This window comes from Petaurus breviceps, unplaced genomic scaffold (genome assembly GCF_028583685.1).
Source record: "Petaurus breviceps papuanus isolate PSGF00001 unplaced genomic scaffold, PetGlider_PUasm1.0 90895, whole genome shotgun sequence".
NCBI classification, from domain to species: Eukaryota; Metazoa; Chordata; class Mammalia; order Diprotodontia; family Petauridae; genus Petaurus; species Petaurus breviceps.
The window spans coordinates 27,951,740-27,969,526 of record NW_027187372.1 but is presented as its reverse complement, the minus strand read 5'-3'; the positions used below and the strand labels follow the sequence as shown (position 1 = coordinate 27,969,526).

The 17,787-nt window shown below is 44.8% G+C and overlaps 1 protein-coding gene across 1 annotated transcript in view; it reads left to right on the top strand.

The window, feature by feature from the left end:
- Positions 1 to 17,265, top strand: part of SYT2 (synaptotagmin 2) — a 59,380-nt gene extending 42,115 nt beyond the window's left edge. The window contains exons 8-9 of the mRNA XM_069074584.1: positions 7,214 to 7,347; positions 10,552 to 17,265. Of these exons, the coding sequence (XP_068930685.1) occupies positions 7,214 to 7,347; positions 10,552 to 10,758 (341 nt within the window). The 3' untranslated portion in view covers positions 10,759 to 17,265. The remainder of the gene's footprint in view (positions 1 to 7,213; positions 7,348 to 10,551) is intronic.
- The last annotated feature ends 522 nt before the right edge of the window (positions 17,266 to 17,787 follow it).

The following is a 17,787-nucleotide window of genomic DNA, read 5'->3' as shown; positions in this document are numbered from 1 at the left end:
TCTCTCTCTCTCTCTCTCTCTCTCTCTCTCTCTCTCTCTCTCTCGCCTTTTTGGAGGGGGGAAAGCAGGGCAATTGGGGTTAAGTGACTTGCCCAAGGTCATGTGGCTAGTGTTACGTATCTGAGGCTGAATTTGAACTCAGGTCCTCCTGACTCTTGGACTCTACTCACTACGCCACCTAGCTGCCTCTCTTATTTTCCTTTCTTGCCAGCACCAGCCCTGGCCCCCAGCTTTCCTGTGTTGGAGAAAAGCATAAACTATATCAATTCAATTCAATTCAACAAACACTGAAGTCCCTGCTGTGAGGTCAGGAAGTGTCCTGGGCATATCAGAAATGAAATTATCCAGTCCCTTCATTGTGGTATGGTGGGAAGAGAGCTAGACTTGGAGTCTTGGGCCCAAATCCTGGCTGTGCCACTGACTGCCTGCATGGCCTTGGGCAAGCAAGTCACTCTCTGGTCACCTCAACTATAAAATAAGGAGAGTGGACTCAATAAGCTCGAAGGTTCCTTCCAACACCAAATCTATCGTCTGACTCTCAAAGAACTGACACTCGTGGGAAGATTGGGATTTGTGTACAAGCCAGCATGATCCAAAGTAGCATGTGATGGGGACAAAGTGACCCAAGGTACCAAGGGGAAGTTTGAGGAGGGATCCCCTGGTGAAGGCATCAGAGAAGAGGTGGTCCCTGAGCTTAACCTTGAAAAAAGAGGTTTTCAACAAGATGGAGGCGGAAGGTACACTCCAGGCACAGGGAATGGTCTCTACTGATGTACAACAGGGAAGGGCAGGGTGAAATTGGGGAACAGTCAGTAGTTCAGTCTGACTAGAATATTGAATAAATGAAGGGGAAGGGTATGAGATAAGGCCAGAAAAACAAGGAACAGACAGTTTGTGGTGGGGTTCGAATGTCAGGTAAAAGAGTCTGCATTTTTTTTTTTACTCTATTGTACTTGGAAAACCATTAAAAAGTTTGGAGCAGGGGAGTTTTGTGGTCAGGCTTTGGTCTTAGTAGACTTATTTAGAGAACTGTGCAAAGAAGGGATTGAAGCCAGTGAGAGACTGGAGATGGTGAGACCAGTCAAGGAGGCTGTTCCCATTGTTTGTACAGGAGGAATGAATGCATGAATGAAGATAGTAATGCATGAGGTGTTATAGAGGTAGAATCAACAAGATTGTTGGGATGCAGAGGGTGAAGGCAAAGGAAGAAACAAGGATGATTCTGGGAAGGCGGGGTTAGAGAGGAATATGGATTCAGTATCATACATAATGAATTGGAAGTGCCACTGAGACATCCACATGCTGGATGTCCACAACTGACATTCCTGCAAAGGTCTGTAGGTAGACTAGGTGTTGGTGCTATGAAGAAACTATGGGGAAGGATGTTCCCACGGGAAAGAATACTGTCACTAGACCGATCAATGGGAAAGCACTTGCTCAACCTGCAGTATGTGTGTCAGTCCAACAAATTGCATGTATTAGGTACCTACTGTGTGCCAAGCACTGTGCTACATCCTGGCAATACAAAGAAAGGCAAAAACCACTCCCTGCTCTCAAGGAACTCACAGTCTAATGGGAAACACAACATGTGAGCAACTGCGTACAAACAAGATATAAACAGGATACATCGGGAGTGGTCTCAGAAGGAAGGCACTAGAATTAAGGGGCTGGGAAAAGCATCTGCACAAGGTGGGATTTTAACTGTGACTTTAAGAAACCTAGGGAATCCCGGAGATGGAGATGAGGAGGGAGAGCATTCCAAGCATGCAGGGCGGCTGGAGAAAGTGCCCAGAGTCTGAAGATGGAATGTCTTGTGAGGACCAGCAAGGAGGCCAGGGTCACAGAGTGCATGGAGGAGAGTGAGCTCTAAGAAGACCAGAGAGGGGAGGCAGTTTATGAAAGACTTTGACTCTTAAACAGATTTTATTTTATCCTGGAGGTAACAGGGAGCCCCTGGAGTTTATTGTGGTCAGATCTGTATTTTAGGTAAATCATTTTGACAGCTGAGTGGAGGATAGAGTGGATTGGAGAAAGCTTGAGGCAAGGAGACTAGTCAACAGGCTATTGCAATAGGCCAGGTATGGGGTGATGAGGGCCTGCACCATGGTGCTGGCCATGCCACAGGAGACAAGGGGGTGTATGCAAGAGACCCTGCCCTCAGAGAGCTTACATACGCCCTATCAGGGGAAACAACACATACATTTATTGGTAGGAGTTGCAACATCTAGACAAAGTAAATAGAAGTTAATTTCAGGAAGAAGAGGAAGGCGTAGAAGCTGGGACTGGGGTCAGGAGAGGCCCCATATAGGTGGTAGCACTTGATTTGAGCTTTGGCGTGGGATTTCCTCAGTGGGCAATTCCTCCCCTCCCCATAAGCTACTTCATCTGCACCTTTGGCCAGGACACCCCAATTCTGAAAACATTCTCTAACTGGCTAGCGTAGTCCCTGGAGGTGACTCAAGTTGCTAGTCCTGTCTTATTTTGTTGTGCTTCTAGAAAGATTGAACATCACTGCAAGGGCCTGTGAGTAGATTGCCAATAAGAAGAAGCTATAGGGAAAGAGGTTCCCATAGGAAAGAACGTTGTCACTAGCTGGGACCAACTGAGACGGCACCTACTCAGTCTGCAGTATTTGTTCCTAGGGTGCCCCAATCACAATTTGGTTACTGCGTCCTTTCAGCCATACCTCTTTATTAGTCTTCTAACTCTGTGCTTCCTTCTCTCAGCATTGTACTACTCCCACTAATCTTTCAGCTCTCACCCCCCCCCCAATTTATTCTTTGTCTCTTCAACCTAGTTGTGAGGCTGTAAATTGGTCAGCCATACTCCACTTCGTGGAGTTCCGCTTGTATGTCATTGATCTTCCCCTGTGAATACAACTAATTAAAATGATTTGGCCAAACCAGGAAAATGTAGAGTACTGAATTAATTATTTGACATTTGGAAGGGACTTCAGCAATTTTCTAGTCCAACCCACAGTTGAAATGAATCTTTACTATAATAGACATGACAAATGGTCATGCAGCCTTTTCTTGAAGCCCTCCAATGGGGGAAGTCCACCAGGAAGTGAGACGGCCCACGCTATTTTTGGAGATATAATTGTTAGGAAGCTTTTCTTGACATTAAATTGAAATTTGATTCTTCTTTTTTTTTTTCAGCTACCACCCATTACTCCCATTTCTGCATTTCAAGGCCAAACAGAACATCAGTCAGGATGGTCTGATTGTAAAGAACAATATATAAAGAGGAACAATATGAAGTAGGACTAGAAAGTTAGGTGGAAACCAGACTGAGGAAATCAAAATTCCAGGCTGATGAGTTTGCATGTTGTTTAGGAAGCAATAGGGAATCATCAAAGACTCTTGAATAGGGGAGTGATAGGGTCAGATCTGCCATGGTCAGATTTGGGGAATATCAATTTGGCAACTTAGATAGAGGATAGATTAGAAAGAGGAGAGAAGTCCAAGGGGATAAAGACTGAGAAAAGATCATTTTATTTGGCAATCAAGAGGTGACTCTGGAGAAAGCAATTGCAATAGGGTTGGGGGGGAGTCAAAAGTCAGTTTACAAGGGATTGAAGAATGAGTGGACAATAAGGAAATGGGTGTGAGGCAGTGAGGGTCGATGCAATTTAACAGGGAAGGAATGGAAAGATATAGGTCAGCAACTTAATCTGAAATATTGCTGTACCATAAAAAATGATGAAATGGACTATTTCAGAGGAAACTGGGATAACACTTGGGAACTGGCACAGGGCAAAGTGAACAGAACTAGAACAATTTATACAAGGATCACATTATAGAGAAAAACCACTTTGAAAGATTTTAGAACTCTGAACAACCACGGTAATAAAACATGAGTCTGGAAACATTAAGATGAAATATGCTACTTGTCTTCAAACAGAAAGGTGACGGACTCTATGTCAGCAGCTCACACAATCGTAATGGATGATGTCTAGCCGCATACACACATATCCACACATAGACACAGCACAGGGCATGCTCTGTAGGGAGGAGCTGTCCACACTGATGTGGCTTCTCTTGGGAGGTGGTGGATTCTCCCTTGCCAGTGCGCTGTATAAAAGGGCTTGATAATCCCTTGTCAGGTATGTGATAGACAAGATTGTACCAAACAGCCTCCAAGGTCCCTTCCAACCCTGGGGTTCCATAATTCTTTTCTATGATGGACTCCAGCTATCTCTTCCCCATCCCACTCTGTCTTTAAAAGGTAGCCAGACAGCCACAGAGTTCTTCCTTTCAATGGGCTTGCAGGAGAACATGCAGTCTCCTTCAGGGATTGGGTTTTGGACTCTACAGACCTTTACTCTTTCATGCCTAACAGAGAAATTCATTCTTAACTATTAGAGCTGTCCTAAAGTGTGATGGCTCCCTTCGCAGGGAGAGTGTTTCTCTGCCTTGGAGATCTTCAAGTAGAACAGGGCACCAACACCTGTTTTGTGTGTTATGGTGAAGATTCCTTTCATGTATAGATTGGGGGCGGCTAGGTGGCACAGTGAAAAGAGCACCTGCCCTGGCATCAGGAGGACCTGAGTTCAAATCTAGCCTCAGACACTTGACACATTTACTAACTGTGTGACCTTGGGCAAGTAACTTAACCCCAATTATCCTGCCCTCCCCCCTCCAAAAAAAAAAGCAAAAAAAAAAAAGATTCATGTATGGATTGAATCAGATGACTGCAGACATCCCTCTCAAATTCTGTGATTCAACCATATGTTCAGTAGCCAAGAAGTTAGCTTTCAGTATTTCTGGGAGAATTTGCGACAAACTGGATTGGAGATAGGAGAGGAGACAGAGAAGAGAAGGGAAAGGGGAGGGTCTTCTAACATCTAATTTTTTTTCTCTCAATTTTTTTTTACTCAATTTTTTTTCTCTCCTTGTTTTTTCTTTTTAATTTTTTAAACTTCTTTTGTATAAAGGATGGCTATCTGGGAGGGCAAGAGTACAGGAGGAATTCTAGTTGATATAAAAAACAAAAGATATAAATGAAAATCTATACAATGTATCTCAAAAGTCTTAAGCACAATTTTAAGCTTTATTTTCTTAATTAACTTAAGTATATTTTAAGCTTTATAAACTTAACTTTGGTAACTTAAAGCTTTAAACTGCCCTGAGACTTTTGGGACACCCTATATTTTTTAAAGACAACATATGCAATATTTCACACCCATAGGTTCCCACCTCTGCAAAGAAGACAGATGCGTTTTCCATCTCTCCTTCAAGGACAAGTTTGATTATTATAATCATATGGCATTCAGTTTCTTCTTGTTATTATTGTTTATACTTACTTTTTTGTAGACATTATGTAGATTGCGTTCCGTGGTTCTGTTTACTTCACTTTGCTTTGGTTGATGCAGGTTTTCCCTGGGTTCTCTGAGTTTTTGATATTCTCTGAGTTTCCTATGGCCTCAGGGTCTTTATCTGTCAAGTAAAGGGATTGGACTACATCACCCCCTAGGTCCTTTTTACCTGTAAATCTCTGATTCTAAGCTTCGGTTTGTGGCAAGCCCCTTGATGGGTAGGTAAATGTAGATTGTAAGAAAAGTAGTCAGATGACTTAGGCTTCAAATTTTGATCCCTGTACTTACTACCTGTGTAGCACTGGGCAAGTATACTTCTCCTTGAGCCTCGGTTTCCTGAATGATGGAGTTGAACTTCACCAAGGGTTCTTATCTTTTTAGGGGTCCTGAACCCCTTTGGCAGTCTGGTATGGCCTAGCAATGCTTCTCAGAATAATGTTTGTAAATACATGAAAGAAAATACATAGGATTACACATGAAAAGCAATTCTATTTAAATATAGTCACCCAAATAATAATCAAATTAAAAGTTCACAGACCTGAGTTAAGAACCCATGGACTAATGACTATACCTATTTGTAATGGGTTTTGTTTCTCTTGCTTTCTCAATGGGTGAGGGAGGGGAGGAGGAGAGTTAGGAACTGAAAAATAAAATTGAATTAAAAACAACAAAATCCCCTTAGCCTAGATGGTCTCTGAGGCCCCTCTTGGCTCTAAACCTTAGAATCCATTTGTAGTAGATACATACAAATGGATCATATTAGAATGATCTAGTGAATCTGTACAAACGCAGGATAAGATTTAGAGCTATGCTAGACACTGGGGAGAAGAGACCAAGGTTCCTATGAGGCACAACCCTGACCTCATGGACTTTACGATCCAGGAGAGAGACGGCTCAGAGATGACTATTTTTTTTATTAATTAATTTATTTATTTTTAGTTTTCAACATTCACTTCCACAAGATTCTGAGTTCCAAAGTTCCTCCACATCTCTCCTCTCCCTCTACCCCAAGACAGCCTGCATTCTGGTTACCCCTTCCCCCAATCTGTCCTCCCTTCTATCACCCCCCCTCCCCTTCTCTTATCCCCTTCCCACCTTACTTTCTTGTAGGGCAAGATAGATTTCTATACCCCATTGCCTGTATATCTTATTACCTAGTTGCATGTAAAAACAATTTTTAACATTAATTTCTAAAACTTTGAATTCCACATTCTCTCCCTTCTTTCCTCCCCACCCACCCTCATTGAGAAAGCAAGCAATTTGATATAGGTTATACAAGTGTAATCACTCAAAACACTTCCATAACAGTCATGTTGTGAAAGGTTAACTGTATTTCCCTCCACCCTATCCTGCCCCCCCATTTATTCTATTCTCTCCTTTGATCCTGTCCCTCCTCAAAAGTGTTTGCTTCTGATTACCCCCTCCTCCCATTTTCCCCCTTCTATTATACCCCCCTCTTATCTCCTTCCCCTTTCTTTCCTGTAGGGTAAGATAGATTTCCATACCGAATTGAGTGTGTAATTCCCTTCTTAAGTCAAATCCGATGAGGGTAAAGTTGGCTTATTCCCTCTCACCGTCCCCCTCTTCTCCTCCAGTGTAAAAGCTTTTTTTTGGCCACAGATGACTATTATTAAGAAATAATCAGGGGTGGCTACGTGGTGCAGTGAATAGAGCACCGACCCTGGAGTCAGGAGGACCCAAGTTCAAATCCGGCCTCAGAAACTTAACACAAAACTAGCCATGTGACCTTGGGCAAGTCACTTAACCCCAATTGCCCTCCAAAAAACAAAACAAAACAAAGCAAACAAACAAAAAAGAAATAATCAGCACAATCATAGTCAGCACCATAGTCAGAGTTGGGAAGCCTTGGATGGTGATGGCTTTCTCCTTCTGCAGATCCCTATGTGAAGATTCACTTGATGCAGAATGGGAAGAGGCTGAAGAAGAAGAAGACCACCGTGAAGAAGAAGACCTTGAACCCCTACTTCAACGAGTCCTTCAGCTTTGAGATACCCTTCGAGCAGATCCAGGTGATTTTGGGCTCTGGGCTGAGGTCCAGGCTGGGAGGAGTCACAAAAGGAGGGGATCTGGAATAATTTGAGGGAAACCACTCTGTAGAGCAGCGGCCAAATTCCCTAACGCTCTCCTAATGGAAGCAGGGATGGAGAATGGTTTCAGGTTATTCTAAAGTGACATGGGAGATGAGGAGAAGAGAAAGTTCCGGTAAAGAATTAATGCCTAAATCATTTCCTCGGGCCTTTGGAGCACTAATGTATGTGTGTAAAGGGATGGGTTTCATGAACACAGTAGACCCAAGAGGAGGACCTAGGAGAGAACTGGTTGACCTGAGTTTGAGTCTGGCTGCAGACACTAACTGTGTGACTCTGGACAAGTTCATTAAGCCTCAGTTTCCTCATCTGTCAAGTGTGAAGCACTTTATAAACCTGAAAATGCATACACGTTGTTATTTTCAAATTATTTTAATATTTGAAATATTATTATTTTAAATTTAGTATCTTGCCCCAAGAGTGCTCCTGCCCTGCCTAGCCTCACCACAATTCCTCCTGCTTCCCATTCCGTGCTAGGGGATAGATGGATGGCAACATTCTTAAAACTATCATAGAAAACCATCCTGGCCTGCCAATCTGCCCTCTTTTCATCCTTTTCTCTTTTCTCCTCTTATTTCTTTGTTCTTCTTTTATTCCTCTCTCTCTTCTTCCTCCTTTTCTTGCTATCTCTCCCCTTCCCCTCCTTTCTTCCTCCCATGCCATTTCCCTTCCAGTTCTCTCTTATTCCTCTCTCTGTGTTTTTTCTCTCTCTCTCTCTGACTCTATCTCTCTATTTCTGCCTGCCTGCCTGCCTCTCATTCCTGCTCTTTCTTCCCTTTCTATTTACTGCCTGGCTACCTTCATGTAGTGATGTGGGAAGATCCAGACTTAGGTCTGAACCCCAGCTCTGACCTTTATTATTCCTGCGACCACAGGCAAATCTTTTAATCCCTCTGAGCCTCAGTTTCCTCATCTGTAATAATACTGGCACCACCTAACTCACAGGACTATCAGGAGGGAAGTACTTTGTAGAACCTTTCAGGACTATGTACATGTGATTGTAATCACACCTTCTCTAGGTGTGGGGAGCTGGGATAGAGAAGGAGATAATCAAATGTTTGGGTTCTTAAATTTCTTTCTGGGCTGCACCAAGCAACAAAAACCACTGTCAACAAAACTAGCAACTGGGAGGATCAGGAAAGAGCCCATGGAGAAGGTGTCCTTGAGCTGGGCTTTGAAGGAAACTAGGGATGCTGGGAATCAGAGGTGAAGCATTCCAGGAATAAGAGGGAGCTATGCCATTTCTAAGCCTTAGATTAGCTGTAGAGAAGGCCCTCTTCACTGTAAGGATAGCTAGAAAGGAGGGAAAGAGGAAGGGAAGGAGGAAGGGAAGGAAGGAAAGAAGTAAATGTTTATTATATGCCAGGCACCAGTTATAAATGAAAAATGAAAGTAAATAAGGTCAGCGTTATTATCAACTGAGTCCTTTAATTAAGCAGAACAGGCACTGATGCCATCCAGAATTTAGAAGCAGACTGTGACCTAAGTAAACTCCAGTGCCTCAGGGTCATCTATGAGCTGACCTCACTTTGCTGGCCTGCAGATGGCCGTGATGGTGGATGAGCTTGGCCACCCATGAACATTGTAGAAATCTGAAGCGAGCTCCCTTCTTCTCTTTGGAAGAACTGTTTTATTTTTGGCAATGAGTGAGCTAAGGAACGCCAGTCGGGTCAGAAATAAATAGCAAATACCAGACTGAGAGTCCACGACATCAGGAATTTGCCCCAGCTCTGCTACTGACCTCAGACGTGGCTCACACCTCATTCCTCTCTCTTTTGTAGCACTTGTTTCTTACTCAGGAAAAATAAGTCATGTCCCCCTCATGCTCCCTGTCCCTAGGAGCTCCAATAAAAGGTCAAAATAAGAATCAGAAGAGGCTTGTGCTTTTGTGTGGGAGTTGTGGTGCTATCTAATGAGAACAATAAAAATAATAAAGAGATAATAATAAAAATAAAATATAATAATGATTATATTAGGTCATACATAATATAGAAATAAAATATAAAATATATTATAATAAATGAAATACATAATATATTATATATAAACATATACATAATATAGAAATAAATAATAATATAATAAAAGAATTATAAAAAATAATATAAAAAGAGTGACATGCTCCTTTTTGCCTCCAGAAAAGTCAGATCAATGAACAAATATTTATTAAGCACCTACAATATACCAGGCTATATGATAGGTAATAGGGATACAAAAACACCTCAATACCAACAACAAAAACCACCACCAACAAAACTAGCAACTGGGAGGATCAGGAAAGAGCCCGTGGAGAAGGTGGTCCTTGAGCTGGGCTTTGAAGGAAACCAGGGGTGAAGCATTCCAGGAATAAGAGGGAGCTATGCCATTTCTGGGCCTTAGATTAGCTGTAGAGAAGGCCCTCTTCACTGTAAGGATAACTAGAAATGGGTGAAAGGAAGAGAGGACAGAGTGCTTCCTTCTCTTTACTCTGCCCTCTCCCCCTGCCCCCAGTATGCCTGGGGTTCTGTTGGATACAACCCTGCCCAGAGACAAGGGGATGTATACAGAAAGGAAGGAAGAAAGGAAGAAGGGAAAGAAGGAGGGAAGGAAGGAGGGAAAGAAGGAGGGAAAGAAGGAAAGAGGGAAGGGAGGATGGAGTAAAGGGAGGAGGATAGAAAGGAGGGAAGGAAGGAGGGAAAGAGGGAAGGAAGGAGAAAGGGAAGGAAAAGAGGGAAGGAAAGAGAGAAGGAAGGAGGAAAGGCAGGAAGGAGGAGAGAAATAAATGTTTATTATGTGCCAGGCACTATGTTAAGTGGTTTACAAATATTATCTGATTTGATCCAACAACAGCTCTAGGAGATAGGTGTTTTTATTATCCCTATTTTGTGTTTGAGAAAGCTGAAGCAGACAGAGGTTAAGCGACTTGCCCACTCATAAAGTTAGTAAGTATTTGAGGCCAGATTTGAACTCAGGTCTTCCTGACTCCAGGCCCAGTCCTTTATCCACTGGGCCACCTAGCTCCCTCATCCAGGGAGTTCTAGTAGAGCCTTTTAGCCTGGCAGTTCGAAGGAGAGATGGAGAGTCAGGATGACCAGCAGGCACTCCTTTCTGACCCTCAAACTCATCTCCTTCTTGTTTCTCTCACAGAAAGTCCAGGTTGTGGTCACAGTGCTGGACTATGACAAACTAGGTAAGAATGAAGCCATCGGCAAGATCTTCGTGGGCTGCAATGCCACGGGCACGGAGCTGCGGCACTGGTCCGACATGTTGGCCAATCCCCGGAGGCCCATCGCCCAGTGGCACTCTCTCAAACCCGAGGAGGAGGTGGATGCCCTCCTGGGCAAGAACAAATAGGTGGCTTCTGAGCCTGGGTTCCCCTTGTGAACACTGACAAGACCCAGAGCTCTCAATACCTCACTTAGGCAACTTCAGAGTATTCTTTTGGTCCCTCACCATCTCCTTTCTTTCCCTCTTTTCTTTCTCTCCTTTTTTAAAGACAAATTTCCCTCTGTTGGCTGTGCAAGGAGAGTCCCCTAACTAAGGTGAAAGAGAGGGCTGGCTCTTTTCATTCTTCCCCATAGCTGCCCTGTGCTGCATGCCCTCTCTTTTCCCCCTTGCTTTTTCAAGGCCTTGCTCAAACTCCACCTTTGGGGCCTCTTGTGGTGGACCCACAAAGGGAGGCACTTCCTGCTTCATGAATGTTTGGGACCAACAAAATGGTGGCACTTCCCATTTCTTAAATGTTCTGGACCAACAAAATGGTAACACATCCAGCTTCTTGAATGTTGACTTATGGGGAGGACCTTGGGAAGGCAACATAACATGCCAGCTGAATCCTGTGATAGTCCAGGTACTAGGAGCCTTTGGAGTATTGAGCGGATCAAGTGAATGCCCTTGAGCTTCTCCGTTTATTTCTGGAACAAGAAAGGACATTGAGACGGTGTGGAGAGAGAAGATCCTTCAGGAACACTGAAACCCAGAAAGGAAAGGGCCCACGACCCCAGAGTCCTGTGATTTACCTGTAGCCTGAATATCAGAAATACTCAATGTGTGTAGTTACTTGGGAAATGGCAGGTTGTGAAGAATGAATTTGGCCAGAGCCTGGACCAAACCCCCTTTCCCTCCCTCCCTCCCCATGCCACCATGGACCTTTGCCAGCTATTCTCTCTTCCAAAAAGCAGCCTCCTGGAGTAGTCACGAAAGTAACCTGCTCTATGAAACTTGCCTTGGCTTGGTGAGGGACCGCCAATCTGGGGAACTCACTCCCACTTTGTCAGCAGTAACAAATCAGCAAGAGAAAGAGGCTCTGTTTCCCAGAAAGATGACGAAAAAAAGACAAAGTCCATGATTCTCCATTCCTTAGAGAAGGCAGATATGGGTCCCCTTCTAGAAAAGGCATACCATTTGATTTGCATCTATTTTCCATCGTGCTTTGCCTTTTAAAAATTACACAACTTTGGTGTGAAGATATGTAATTGGTGCAGAGCCAGAGAACTTTAGCAGAAAAAAAAATGGTTAAAATGATCTTAGGTCCTTGAGGTCCAGGTAAGAATTGGGGGTAGGTGAGAAAGAGATAGTTTGTGGACACTTTTGGTCTGAGCAGCAGAGACATTCCCTGGTGAGAGATAAAAGCCAGCATTGGGATTTTTTTCTCTCCGGTTCCTTAGGTTATTTTTGCCATCCCTCATTTCTGTATTCGGGTAAGGGAGAGGTTATGTCCATTTGGAGGGAGTGCAGAGAGACTTGTAAGGGAGTCCCCTGACTTAACATTTTATAGGGATGCTCCTCTCTAGATTCTCAGAAGAATAGCATTCATTCCAAATGGGCCACTGGAAGCCTGTCAGAGGAACTGCCCTATTGCCTCTCCCTGGCCCTGTTCCCATTAACCCCTTACTCACAGCATTGATAAAAGCCATATATTTGTTAGCCAAGGTTGCACTGAGTCTCCTTCCAAGCCCTCCAACCCCTTCTGCACACTGGGCAAGGGTGAGGCAAGTTTTGACAACCCTGTGGGATCAGTATCACCTTTCTCCCACCCACCAAAGGAAACGCAGGAACCTCAGGTCCCTGTTGCCTCATCTCCCTTCAAACCCAAGCCTTTTTTTTAAGTAGGAGAAAGCCACTGTTGGCCCAGAAAGCATTCCCTCTGAGTAGCACAAAATGGCAGAACTTCCTGTCTCACCTGATCATGGCCATAACTGTTTTCCCCACCCTACAAAGCCAGGTGGGGGAGAACTGGAAGGAATCCAGAGGAAGGGATAGGGTGAGAAGAGGACATGTTACATCCCTAGGTTTCAATGAAGATGGATATAAGGTTAATTTTTTGTTAAACAGATGAGGGGGGATATTTCCTGGCAAGTAGGAGCCAAGCCTGCCTGCCTTGAAGAGGGCATCAGGTTTTCTGCTAGTGTTCCCTGGTGGCTAGGAGGCTATTTTTATACTAGAGACTATTTTTTTTAATGAGGGAAGAGTTGGATTGTAATAAGGCTAATGGGTTTTAGTCTTTGCTGACCAGAGCTGTGATCACGGGGTGGGGGTGGGGGGCAGTGGTGGGAGAATTAGGGCTATCCAGAGTGGGACATGTTGCTTTAATGGGAAGGACCTGAGACTCTTCCCTTCTGCAGAGAGGCATTTGAAATTTTTAGTGACTTCTAAGCATCTCTTTCCTTCCTTCCCACTACTCCCATCTCCCCCAAACCTAATCCCATTGATCAACTCTTCCTTAAACTTTCATTTTTCTTCTTTCCTTTCCTCTCATTTCCCCCTCCTATCCAGACTTCCTCTTTTCACTGAGGAATCCAGTCTCTTTAGAGTACCTTCCATTCTTCTTCTCCCCTTCCTCACCCACCAATTCCAATAGTTCTGCATCATAGGAAGCCTAGAGAAAACAGGCATGTTGGCTACTCTGGACATCCACCTATCTAGAGGCCAGGCAACTAGACTAGAGACCTTGGAGTCCCTTCTCTCCCCTTAGCTGACCTCAATGGTTCAATGAGAATAGCAAATTTGACTCTTGACAAAGCAACATCTGAGATAGAAGGAATGAGCAGTCATGTGTCAAGTGGTTCCTGGAGAGCCAGGGAATATCCTGAAGTTGGGGGAGGGGTTGTAATTCTTTCAGGCAACCAAGTAGATTGGCATCTGCTACTAGTCTTGGGTTTTTTTTTGGTGGGGGGAGAGGGGGTTAGAAATGGATGGGAGACCTTGTGGACTTCCCAGTAGTGAGGATTACTGTTCTCTCAGGCTATAGGACACTATTCAACACTCATTTCCATTTAGATTTGATTCTGGGGATCCTGGGACTCAGGGTATTGTATGTGATTGGTGTTGGGTTCATAGCTAGAGGAAGGCTCTAGGGGGCCGATGGAACCTCTAAGTGTTCTTAGGCAGCCTGGGTTTGAGAGACAACTGAAGGTCCCTCTCCTTCCTCCTCAATGGGACTTCAGTAAACCTGACCCATCCCCCTTATTTCATTATTCTCCCTCCCCACCCTAATTCCATGGGGAACCCCTAACTTCTTATCCCTAACCCAAAGAACCATTTTTCTAATGGGAAAAGTAATATACTAATTACTTACCCAGTCTAGAGCTTCAGAAGACTGGGGGCATGAAACCACAAATCTAGTCAGACCCAGTCCAGGGCAACTTTGGGCATGGGATGGGGTTCTGCACCCTCTCTTCCTCCCCCAGTTAATAGAGAAAGATGAAAAGAACTCTAGACCCCAGACTATCCTTTCCAAAGGAGGTTAGTGGGTGGAGAGAGATGGATGATTTGACCTTTGGAAAGTGCAGAAACTCTGAGGGAAGAGAGTTGGTTTAAGTTGCCTTAAGGTTTCCTGAAAGAGTTAGTTTGCCTCTGTTGAGTGGGGAATAGATTTCTTAACACTGTGTTCTTAGGGTTGTGGGAGTAGGGTTTAGAGTTAGACACTGGGGGAGGGAAGAGATTTATTTCTACAACTCATTCAAATCCCTAAGACAGTCCATGGTCTGTAAATAGCCCAGGCCCAACCCATTCCCATTTACCAAAGGTTCCTCACATTTGAGCCCAGGAACAACCCTCTGCAATTCAATCTCCCTCAGTCCCTACTTGGACTGTTGTACCATCTGCCAGGTTGTGTGGGTCCTGTCCTTAGAGCATTGGGCAGGCTGGGAGAGAAGATGAAGGCACTTTGTCCCCACTGAGACACTGTAGGGGAGTCCTGGGAGTCTGGCTCTGTTGGGAGGGGGTGACTAGGTGCCCCCTTGTTACCTTTCTCTCTCCACTTTCTCCACTGCCCTCTCCCCTGGAGGGCCAGAGACTGAACACTAAGGATTTTGCTTAAAGTGGTTTTCAAACTGCAATACTGAGAAGGGGACACTGTGACTTGAAGACACACAAATATAATTCATTTTTTTAAGGGACAAAAATAATTGAACCAACTGAAGCCATTCGAGCCTCATCTGATGCCCTTTCTGTTTGTGTTTAGTAATATATATATAAAAGAAGATTATATATATAATATACATATGAACAAGACGTTTAATTAAGGTGCATGTTAATAAGCCTTCTGTAAATAGCCGCATGACAATGCTGAAATTCTCTCCCCACTGATCCACAGCCATTTTACAGAACCCATCAAGGCTACGACTTCATTTTTTAATGTGGTATGAATGAGTCCTGTCTTCCCATCCCTAAAAGAGCAAACCTTCTATTGATGGTTATCATGTGACCAGTCTTCCTCTAAGTGGGGAGCTGGTCTTCTGCGCATGTGGTCCATCTAAGAAGGAAGAAAATCAGCACCAATCTTCCTCCCTGTCCTCTCCCTCCCAAGCCCTCGTCTATCTTTGTTGGGTTTTGTAGAACCAAATGTATCTTTGTTGCACTGTACCCTGATCTGATACTTAGTGTAAATGTGGCTTCTGTGTTCCATGTATGATGTATCTGTCACTCCCGATGTCTGAGCTAACTGATAAGCCATAATAGGGCCGGTCTGTCAGACACCTGCCCTCTAGTCCCCAATGTCCTTTCCAGTGAGTTTCCTGAAGCTACTTGTGAAGGGCTCATCTACTGCCCCCATCCCCTCTCCTACACTTCACTTCCTCAGATGAAATCTTCATAACTTTCCTTTGGGTCCTCAGAAATTGATCCCTGGACAGCTCCAGCACAAACTGGTTCTTTTTGCTGTGGTTTCAAGACTTTTGGTTCTATCCCTTCCTTGACTCTGGATCTCCATCCCTTTTGGGAACAAGATCACTTCTTCAGGAGTAGCAAGCCAGTGTTATTGCCCTACCCACCTCAGTTTCCCTATCTGTAAAATGTGTGTGTATGAAAATCCCTTCTTGGGGCAGCTAGGTGAAGCAGTGAAGAGAGCACCAGCCCTGGAGTCAGGAGGACCTGAGTTCGAGTCTGACCTCAGACACTTGACACTTAACTAGCTGTGTGACCTTGTGCAAGTCACTTAACCCCAATTGCCTTGCCTTCCCCCCTCCTAAAAAAAAGTGTCTTCTTTGCTGGTTAGTGTGAGGACTGGACGGAGTAATGGATGAGAAAACACTTGGTAAAATATTGCAAAAACTTCTCAAAAGGCAGGAATTATTGAAATTCTTTTACCCATCTTGTCCTGCTAGTCAGGACAGGGCCAGTTCAGAGGGGACTTGGGGCAGGAGTCAGTATTGGGGAGTAGATTAGTTTGTGAGAGGCTTAGAAAGAAGGGAGATGAAGGGTACTGAGTACAAGTAATTTCAACCTATCCTTAGGTTATGACCCTGACCCAGAAACTACCATCCTGGAGAAGGTGCGGGAGTGGATACTCCATCAAATTAGGAGATGGAGAGATGGAGGAAGGCCCTGGATGCTCTGCTTGAAAGCTCATGCTATGACAGATAGCTTAGGTGGGAACACAGGCTACCTAGCTCAGGGTTCAGCAATTTGATACTGTGGGGGTCACTATTAGAAACATGCAGGGGCTATGAGGGTCCCTAAGAGGGTTAAGCATGACAAATTATTGGCAACAGATCCAGCTAGAGGCCTGGATGCCCAAGCTTAGCAGGCCTTTGGTTAGTTCACGTTCCCATATGCCCTCACTCAGCCCACCTCTGATAGGTAGAGGGAGCTAATGTTGGAACAGAGTAGGTACTGTCCTTTTAAAAACTGAACACCACAACCCCACTGAGGAAGAACTGCCAGGATCTGACCCAAATGTGGGCTGTGGCAGGAGCTGGAGAGACAGTGATCACTCTTGAGCAGGCTGGAGACAGCACCTCACTCCTCACTCCTGAGGAAGAGGTCATAGGGGGATGAAGAGAGATGGTAAGAGCAGAGAGAGGGGAGGAGAGAAAGCTGGTCCTTCTCTAGCCCAGCTTGGGTGGGTCGGGAGAACTTTCCCACTTTTCAGATCCAGAGCTGATTGGAAATGGAAATTGGGTTATAGAGAAGGCTGGCGTGGAAGGATAGGTGAGTGACCTGGGGAATAGGTGAACATCTCCATCCAGTCTGCCTTGACTGTTAGGGCTCTGGAGTCCCTAGAAACTGTTGCTTAGAGAAATCTGAACCACTATCCCCAAGCCCTAATCCAGGAAACTGGCTTGCTTCTTCCTGAATATCCTGGGACCTATAGAACCAGAGCTGGGGTGGACCCAAGGACACCTCATTGTCCACCCCTCCCCCAGCTGGTCACTGTTGTCATCCTCCTCAGATGTCTCCCCAACCTTGCCTCACCTGAAAGAGAAATGCACAGATGCTGCCCCTTAACCGATCATATCCCAGTCCCCTCTCTTTCTCTCTTTCCCCAAGCTTGGCAATGTCCCTCTTCCCTAGTGTGGACTCTTGTTTTTGTCTGATTTCTTGTCAAATTGTTATTTTGTAAAGAGCTGCGTCTCCTTATTAAAGAAATGAGCTGAAAGAATGCTGGGGGTGGGGGGAGCCTCTGGTCTGTTCTTGCTGGGTAGGGAGGGGGAAGGGATGGTGGATGTGGAGGGAGGGGGTCTTGAGGTGAACAGTCTACCACTTGGCACCTTGAGGAATGGGAACCACAGAGAAGGGCCACACAAGGGCCCTTTGATGAAGGCAGGGGAATGGATTCACATGTTGGAGTGTATGGCTGAGGGCAGGGATATCAGGACAGCCAATGAAGCATTCTGGCATTTTCTCAGGGGCCCAGACTTTTTCTTGAGGGCCTAGGGGTGGAGGAAAGTAGCCCCTTGGAGGGCCAGGGCTGTATGAGGACACTTGGAGCAGTGCCTTTCAGCAGATCAATGCTGAGAGTATGACCAGTGTTCCAAGGGAAGCTATACTTGGTTCTGGGTCAGGGCTTTGAAAATGGGGTTAAGGATTTTTTCTGAACCTTCAGTTACAAAATGATTTCTGATTATCCCATAGCAAGGTGTGAGGAGTGCCTCTTGCAAG